At 39.7% G+C, this 9,261-nt stretch overlaps 2 protein-coding genes across 2 annotated transcripts in view; one reads left to right on the top strand and one right to left on the bottom strand.

Moving 5' to 3' along the window:
- Window positions 1-1,280, top strand: part of LOC138946736 (carbohydrate sulfotransferase 6-like) — a 5,908-nt gene extending 4,628 nt beyond the window's left edge. Inside the window, exon 4 of the mRNA XM_070318138.1 lies at window positions 135-1,280. Coding sequence (XP_070174239.1) covers window positions 135-957 — 823 coding nt within the window. The 3' untranslated portion in view covers window positions 958-1,280. The remainder of the gene's footprint in view (window positions 1-134) is intronic.
- A 1,729-nt stretch (window positions 1,281-3,009) lies between these two features.
- LOC138947223 (peroxisomal trans-2-enoyl-CoA reductase-like) lies at window positions 3,010-7,878 on the bottom strand. Its single transcript, XM_070318661.1, has 7 exons — window positions 7,729-7,878; window positions 6,749-6,909; window positions 6,115-6,280; window positions 5,375-5,456; window positions 4,892-4,988; window positions 3,813-4,032; window positions 3,010-3,301 (listed from the first exon to the last, which is right to left on the bottom strand). Exons 1-7 carry the CDS (start codon window positions 7,841-7,843, stop codon window positions 3,210-3,212), a joined length of 933 nt encoding a protein of 310 aa, XP_070174762.1. The 5' UTR covers window positions 7,844-7,878; the 3' UTR covers window positions 3,010-3,209.
- Between the last annotated feature and the right edge of the window lie 1,383 nt (window positions 7,879-9,261).

The following is a 9,261-nucleotide window of genomic DNA, read 5'->3' as shown; positions in this document are numbered from 1 at the left end:
GTTAAAACATTTAGTCAAAACTTGACTAAATGTAAAAAGGAGAAAAACAGACAGACAGACATGCAGTGCAGAACAAAAAGCCCAAAGTTTGTTTTTATTAAAAGCGTTAAACAGTGACTCTATTTGTATTACAGTTCTTCACGAGAAGTTTCTCCTGAGCATCTGAAGCAGACCGTGGTTCGTGACTTTCTCAACTGTGACATGCAGTCTCTGTACCTCAGATCACTGACACACTTTGGCCTGCAGTTCGGAATAAAGACCAACCCGTATGCCACGTGCCTACGTCATCGGCCTGGGACGTCACCAGTGCCTGACGTCATTCGTCGCTGTCTGCCTCTGCTTCAGAGCGCATGTGTGACGTTACGCGTCAAGGTCCTGAAGGTCGTCAGGCTCGACATGCAGTCGGTTCAAGATCTCCTCAAGGTCGACCCGAAGGTCAAGGTTGTTCACCTTGTCAGGGACCCAAGACCAGTTCTGCGGTCTCAAAGAAGTAAAGGAATGTTCAGGACACAAGACTTGGCTAAAGTTTCCGGCCAGTTTTGCAAGCAAGTCCTTCGCGATTTGGACGAAGCTGAGAAGTTGAAAATAGCACATCCACGTCACGTGATGACCGCCAGATACGAAGACCTGGCCAACGAACCAATCAGATTCGCAGAAAAGCTCTTAGCTTTCGCTGATCTGCGAACGGACGTCCAGTTACGTCAGTACATATGGAACCTTACATCAGCTGGCATACCTGATAATGTTTTGTCCTTTAACCAAAGACAGAGTTCCAGACAAACAGCAAATTATTGGAGGGAAACTCTTGAATTTTCCTCGGCTTCGGTGATAGATGAAAACTGCTGGGAGGTGTACAAGAGAATTGGATATTTACCCTTTTCAACTGAGGAAAGCTTGAGAAATTTGACAGTTCGGTCGTACTTGGACATGAAGAATTCTATCACAAGATTGTGGTAAAAAGAAAACACATCAGTAACCAAGTTAGGTACGTTTATATCTATAATCAATATTTCGGCATGTTACTGCCTTCTTCGGGATGGTAAGCTTATCTTTATTTTCTTTTTGGTTTTTTTTATTTAAAAGATTGTGGGTGTAATTTTGAGTCTGTGTATACATAAGTAACAAAGAGGCAGCAGTGGACGAGTGAAACGAAGAGAGATATGGCTGGGAACTTGTCGCGTTTCCTTGAGTTTGTTTTTCTTTGTTTCTTCCTTCCTGGTTGTGTGTTTGTTAGGGGTGTGTGTGTGTGTGTGTGTGTGTGTGTGTGTGTGTGTGTGTGTGTGTGTGTGTGTTGTGTGTGTGTGTGTGTTTGTGTGTGTTTGTGTGTGTGTGTGTGTGTGTGTTTGTGTGTGTGTGTGTGTTTGTGTGTGTGTTTGTGTGTGTGTGTTTGTGTGTGTGTTGTGTGTGTGTGTGTGTGTTGTGTGTGTGTGTTTGTTTGTGTGTGTTTGTGTGTGTGTTGTGTGTGTGTTTGTGTGTGTGTATGTGTGTGTGTATGTGTGTGTGTGTGTGTGTGTGTGTTTGTGTGTTTGTGTGTATGTGTGTGTGTGTGTTTGTGTGTGTGTGTGTGTGTGTGTGTGTGTGTGTGTGTGTGTGTGTGTGTGTGTGTGTGTGTGTGTGTGTGTGTGTGCATGCGCTTATGCCGGCTTGCGTGTGTGTGCGTGTATGTCCATCTTAGTCTGTATGTGTGTGTCCGTGCCGGAAAGATTGTTACAAGACACGAAATAGTATTTTCTTATTTACTGTCTATTTTTGTGTGTGTGAAACATGTTTTATTCGTGACGTATTCTCAAATACCTATGTAATAGGGAGAAAAAAAATTGTGATTGTCATTGTGCAAGACTGCTTATATAATACGATTATTACAAAAACTCCTTTTAACTCTTTCGAAAAATAGCAACACAAACAGAAGATGACAGAGACAACAGTCATTTTGCAAAGGGCCATCCTCAAATTAATATATCAAATAGGCACACACACAAATTGTGTTAACGAAAATATGTCCAAAAAGAAGCAGTGTGTGTAGTAGGTCAGTCGATTTTTTTTAATTTTTTTTTAATTTTTTTTATAGCATCACAACATGAACGACCCTTGTAAATGGGACACAAATATACCCAGTGTACTGAATTTTATTCGCTGTCTTTTCGAGTGTGTGTGTTTGTTTCTTTTTACACTCCCGGTATAGGGGTGTGTATAGGATTCGGTCGATGTGTTTGTTTGTTATTTGTTTGTGTGTTTGTGTTCGCATATAGATCTCAAGAATGAACGGACCGATCGTCACCAAACTTGGTGAACAGGTTCTATACATTCCTGAGACGGTCCTTACAAAAATTGGGACCAGTCAAACACACGGTTAGGGAGTTATTGGTGGATTAAGATTCTACAAGGACTTATAGAGGGACATATTAATGGTCAAAGGGAAATAACCTTCTCAGTTGGTGGCAGTGAGAATGGTAAGGACGGGGGTGTTTTTCCTACCTCGGAGGAATTTCTTGTTGTTATTGTTATTTAAATTTGGGTGGCTTTTACGATTGAAAAAGGTACAGGATCAGCAGCGCTTGCTTTTTTGTCAAACGCCTGAATATGATGAGGCGGCAGGGGAAGTGTTCATTCAAGAAAATGTTAACTTTTGCAGAGAAACAAGAACAAATTTAGCTCAGAAGAATGTTGTTATTGTGCGTTCCTTGCGAGGGTGTGTACATTATGAATACAGCACCTAGCCAACTCACTTAAAGGTTTCCGATTTACAGTAAGCATGCTGCTTCGTGACAGCGCTGAACTTTCTCGAAAAAAATGAACAAAGAAGAAATAGCCCTCAGATGTGAAAAAAAGCAAAAGGCGTGACACTATGTCACACACACAAACACACACTCACACACACATAACAAAAGCGAAGGAGATTTGTACCATACTACAATAAACACAGTGACACACACACAGTGATACACACACACACACACACACACACACACTCTCTCTCCCTCTAATACAGTCACACTAACACAGAATATTTATTACTTGTCTTTGTTTAATATCTTTAAAAAGAGAGCTTCCCTGAGATAAGCAATGAGAAAACGGGCACATGAACAACATAGCACATTGTAAAATGACGGAATACTCGAAATTAAAAACACTATCAGACATTTACACATTTCCTACGTGTTGATTTTTTTCTGGTTTCTTTGTTTTTCATTCAAAAGAACTTTAAGAGACTACAGTTTGGAATCTGGATTACTCCCACTTTGAGGTTGAGCCGAGTCAGTGACGTCATCTTTCCATGTGTAAGCTTTGCTTTTCTTATGATCTGGAAACAATAAGAGATTGTCGTGTAGACATGCACATACGTGTGGTGTGTGTGTGTGCGCGTGCGTGCGTGCGTGCATGCATGTGCGTGTGTGTAAATACGTCTGAGTCTGAGTGTGTGTCTTTGTGTGTGTCTTTGTGTGAGTGTGTGTGTGCGTGGTATACATAAGCATTTGAAGAACATATATTTTTAATTTAATAAATGCGATGTTTACTTTGTGGTGTTTTTCTGAGCAAGAAGCACATATCTCTCTCTCTCTCTCTCTCTCTCTCTCTCTCTCTCTCTCTCTCTCTCTCTCTCTCTCTGTCTCTCTCTCTCTCCCCCCTCTCTCTCTCACACACACACACATAAACACACACACACACACACACACACACACACACACACACGCACATGCACACACACACATGCACACACCCCTTCTCTCTTTCTTTTTTGCACACAAAAATCTCAACAAAATACACACACCACTCTCTCTCTCATTTATCACGCCAAAACCACTAAGACATACCTGGAATCTGCCACATGGTCTGATAAAGCCGTCCACCCCCATCCACGTACAAGGTTTCTCCAGAAATAAACGCAGCAGCCGGGGACAGAAGAAAGCACACGGCTGCTGATATCTCTTCCACCGTTCCCAGTCGCTTTGTGGGTTGCATGTTTTTCACTTGGCTAAAAATGTCCACATTTCCGTAGTTCGCTACTGCTGTTTCTGAGTATATGGAACTGCCCTGAAGAAAAAAAATGTGTTTCAATTGTTAACAGATTCAATTCTTTGGATGCAACATACAATAACGACCTGAATTATGCAACAACAAAAACCTATACAAGTTCAAATATTCCGCATAAAGAAAGGTTGCATTTTTTTTTCTAAACTTACTACAAATTCAAGTCTGCAGAAGTACTTGCTCAGCTGTGCATGGATGTGCGCTTCACGCATGCAAAAGCCTTGAAAAAATCAAGGGAAACAACTTTTCTCAGTTCAATGATGTGTGACAAACACAATTATTTCCCTTTGTCCGTGGATAAAGATACCTGTATGTCTATTTACCTCTCACTTTTTTTTCTTTCACTCTATATTCCTCCCGATTCCCACTTTATGGGTACACTATTAATTCAAAGAACATCTTTGTAAATATTTCCTGGGGTATAATACATATACATACTGCCGTTTCATTTCACATTAAAATTCTAAGCAACAGCAATCAAATAAAAATTTAGAAAATTAAAAAACAGAAACTTTGCGTTGTTTATATTCTCTAATTATTTGTTTGCTTGATGGTTTGTTTGGGTTTTTTTTTGATTTTGTTTGGTTGGGATTTGTTTTTATTTGTGTGTTGTTTTATTTTTGTAAGGCCAAAAAAAAAATAGGTCAGTTTACGGTAACATAGGCCAAAAAAATAGGGTCGGTAGGTCGGGATTTATTTTTTATTTTTTTCCTTTCCAAAAAACCATATTTTTACGTTATTTTGCTTTTTTTTTTTTTTTTTTTTTCCCCAAATGCTAAAACAAAGTCTAGGGTCGCGCGAAAAAAATAGGGTCGGTCGGGTTACCGTAAACAGACTATTTTTTATTTTTGGCCTAACTTACCGGTGCCAGAGCATTTACACGTGTTCCAGTGTCCGCCCATTCTATAGATAGAGACTTTGTTAGGTTGTCCACCCCTGCCCTTGCTGCACCTGTGTGACTGGAATAAAATTTAAAATTTAAATTAAATTAGTTTGTGAGAATACTTTATCACAATTTTCCTTACAAAAATAAAACACACACAAACAAAAGTACTGAATGTCTCTGAACATCATACGAACATGTGTGGCTTTAAATTTTAAAAAAACTTTCATCCCAGATGTAAATTACAAAAGGAGCCGAAGTCGCATTAGACCCTTGACAAATTAATCAAAAGTAGTTGAACAGAATCAGATTTCATTCAGAACTAATAGCAAGTCAAACAAAATGTACCAAAGCAATATTTCAGTTATGTTTGGAGGTATTTAGCCTCAAATTCTCATTTCATTTTATAGCCTGTTTTATCCGAAACATACTGCAGGCAACAGCAGTTGTTCAAGTTCTAACCTCATGGAAGGAAACCCCTTGTACATGTCTGCAATGATGTTGACTATAGAGCCGCCGTTATCCTTCATCCACTGATTGTAAGCTGGAACAGTTCAAGCAATAAATTGTAGTAAACCTAATAAAATACAGAGAGAGAGAGAGAGAGAAAGAGAGAGAGAGAGAGAGACAGAGAGAGACAGAGAGAGACAGAGAGAGAGACAGAGAGAGAGAAAAAGAGAGAGAGAGAGAGAGAGAGAGAGAGAGAGAGAGAGAGTGAGTGAGAGACACAGAGAGAGAGAGAGACTGAGAAAAAGAAAAGTTTCAAGACACTGTTTTGGTATTTAAATTACTCAAAAGACTGTATTGCACGCTATCCTTAAAACACAGGGTGAACAACAGACAGAAAGCATTTGTGCACCCCAAAATACATATCTCTCTGAAACAGTTTAAGTTAGAATTTTAAAAAAAACAAGGAAGGTTAGGAATTTTGAGGAAGTAAAACATTCACAAGTATGCCCACCTATAATGGTCTTTGCAGTGAACAGACATGCAAATATTAATAAAATAAATAAATGAAATAGCTTATCTGAGCATGCATTATTCGGCCTTTTTGATAGTGATTTCCTCAAGCATCAACTCTTGGCTGAATGCTAAAAGACAAGTATACTGTTAGAAATTGTCATAAAACAAACACACACTGAAATAAATATCACTAAAATCCACCTCAAAAACCTAATAACACTGAAGAAAATATCACAAACCTTCTCTACAGCAGAGAAAAGTGCCAGTGAGATTTGTGTCAATAACGGCCTTCCATCCTTTTTCGGAAATGCTTGACGCTGCACTCAGAAACTGACCTCCAGCATTGTTGACCAGGAAATCTACACGACCAAACTCCTCCAGAGTCCTGCCTAGCATCTGGCTTACCTGGGAAAAAGACAAAATAAAGCATGATAAGCATCAACAGCTTCAAGCGAGTTCAGTATACTGCAAGCAAAAACTGGCATGTCTGGATGACGAAAGTGGTAAAGCAAACATTCTCTGTCCTTTTCTTCTTTCCACAACATTTGTGGTTTTAATCAACTCAGTTAATGTATCGCCTCAATGCAAAAAACATATGTGTTTCCTGTGTGTTTGACTCTTTTTAAGCTGGACTTGGTGCTTCAGATTAACTATGATGAAACCGTGAACTGTACATGTAACATTGAAAACGTAAGAACTTCAACAAAGAGAATGATTACCATTGTTTGAAAAAACAGAAATGTCGACATCTACAGTCGTGCACAGAGAACCTTGCCACTTTTTAAGAAATATACAAAAATTCAAAACAAATTCTTATTTCTCCTTGGGTTTTTTTTTGTGGTCACTTCATTCTTTTTCAAATAAATCATTTACCTCAAGCTCTTCCCTAATATTGCATTTCATCACACTCAGTGTTGGTGCACTTGCACTCTGTTTGCTGTTGCCTTGCTGGCTGTTGAGTATCCTAGTGCGCATGTCCTGGGCAGCTGCCTGAAGTCGCTCCACTTTTCTTGATGCAATTACAACAGAACATCCTACAAACAGAAAAAGAAAAGACAATAAACATGTATTCTTGAATGGTAGAAAATTAGTTATCTTCTTGTTCTTCTACCTCATTGTATGCATAGATGCTTGTGTGTATGTGTTTGTGTGTGTGTGTGTGTGTGTGTATGTGTGTGTCTGTGTGTCTGTGTGTCTGTACGCATGTGTGTAACTATGTCCTGGAGGTTGTGATGGTGGCAAGAGGAGATATAGGTGAATCCCGTTTAATAAGAAGACTCAAGTGAACAAAAAATGTGAAAGCATTGTGGTGTTGTCTAATTTAAGCTCATGCAAATATGCCCGGCTGCACATATAATTGCTAACGGGTTTCATGTATGGTAAGCACACCTTTTTTCTACATGATTAGTGCAAGCACACTGAGACACACAGAGAGTTGCTGACACAGATATACATGAACAGAGGCAAGAACCAGACAGATAGTCAAACACATACAGGCAGACAGAAATAGGGTAAGCGAGAGGCAGAGAGAGAACTCGAACTCGAACTCGAACTCGAAAACTTTATTACCGAGGGATGATAGCATTAGGTCCATATCGTCCTTTCTTACAGCTAGTCCCTACTATGAGAGAGATAGGGAGGGGGGGGGGGGCGAGAGGCAGAGAGAGAGATAGAGGCAGAGAGAGAGGCAGAAAGAGACTGATGGAGAGAAAAAGACGGTGCGTCGTCTGCTACGTTCAAAGTCCAAAGCACAACAATTTTGACTTCGCAACCGATCCAACGCTCTGTACTGCATACAGGGCCACCGTCCCTCCGACACAAGTCCAGCACAAACACACCGTATTATCACTCACCTAGGTACATAAGTTCAAGGGCGATGGCTTGACCGATACCTGTTCCTCCACCTGTCACGACAGCTACTCTTCCCTTGAAGAGACCCTGGCGAAACACGCTCGACACTGCAGCCATTTTGTACACAAACAGGTCATGTGACCGGGGAGACGTCATTATTTTGCCATGTTCTGTCAGGTTGAAGCGTGACAGGTTGAGTGGGGTCTTTCCTCATTCTTTGCAATTGTTTGTGAGGTCGGCTAGAAGTCGTGTATGCTGGAAGAAAAATGACCAACAAAGAATTGTGCGTTGTACGTATTTATTTATTCATCTAAAAAGTGGAATGGCTTCTTCTTTTCAATCTTCTTCTTCTTAATTTGTGTCTGTTTCACTTTGTTTCTTTGTTTTTTTCTTTCCTTGTTTCTTTCTTTCTTTGTTTCTTTCTTTCTTTGTTTAATCTTTGTGTCTCGCTTTGTTTTTTGTTTGTTTGTTTGTTTGTTCTTTGTTTTGCGTTTTCTTTACTTTTTATTTTCGTATTTTTTTATTTGTTTGTTCTTTGTTTCTTGGTTTCTTTACTTTGCTTGCTTGCTTGTTTTTCTCTCTTGCTGCAGGCAAGTTGTCTTTTCTTGTGTTTATTATTGATGTTGTTACTCTCATTGTGGGTTTTGTGAGGTTTTTTTGTTGTTCTTGTCATTATTTGTCCTATACTTTTCCGTCTTCGTCTTCTTTTTTCTGTGCATCAACTAGAGTACTATCTTTACACCGACCACCATCACCATCGGTTAAAAGACAACCACCGACCACCATCACCATCGGTTAAAAGACAACCACCGACTACCATCACCATCGGTTAAAAGACAACCACCGACCACCATCACCATCGGTTAAAAGACAACCACCGACTACCATCACCATCGGTTAAAAGACAACCACCGACCACCATCATCAACTAGCATGTGCGCAGAATGCCAGCAAGTGCTGGCCCGAGCAGCTCTCTCCGAAGTTACTTTCGGCAATAAATCTGTCTAAGGCCAAAAAAATTAATAGGTGTGGTTACGGTAACATAGCCCAAGTTAATAGGGTAGGAAGGTAGGCAATCACATTTTTTTTTTTTTTTTTTTTTAAACTTTTTTTTCTAATGTGTACAAAGTAAACCTACTTGACAGGGAAATAAGTGTGCGACTCGGGCGCTTTCGCTTTCATTGCGTTTTCTGCACTCGTTTTCTTTTTTTTTCTTTCTTTTTTTTGACAAATGTAATAAAAAGTTATAGGGTCGGCCCCTAAAAATAGGGTAGGTCGGGTTACCGTAACCACACCTATTTTTTTTTATTTTTTTAGGCCTAATGCTGTCTCGGAGCGTATCAAGAAACCAGGACATCTCGTCATTTTCTGTTTTACACAACATTGTGTTGTCTTTTTATATATCGTGTCACGAACACGTGAAGACACGAGCTGTCCAGGAAAGTATATAAAGAAACTAGGAAACCCCTGTCTGCTTTACACACGTCTGGAACGACTCTACCACAACACTGATATGTTATTTTGTATATATATAT

Source organism: Littorina saxatilis, linkage group LG14 (genome assembly GCF_037325665.1).
Source record: "Littorina saxatilis isolate snail1 linkage group LG14, US_GU_Lsax_2.0, whole genome shotgun sequence".
Taxonomy (NCBI): domain Eukaryota; kingdom Metazoa; phylum Mollusca; class Gastropoda; order Littorinimorpha; family Littorinidae; genus Littorina; species Littorina saxatilis.
This window is presented reverse-complemented; position numbering and strand designations above follow the sequence as displayed.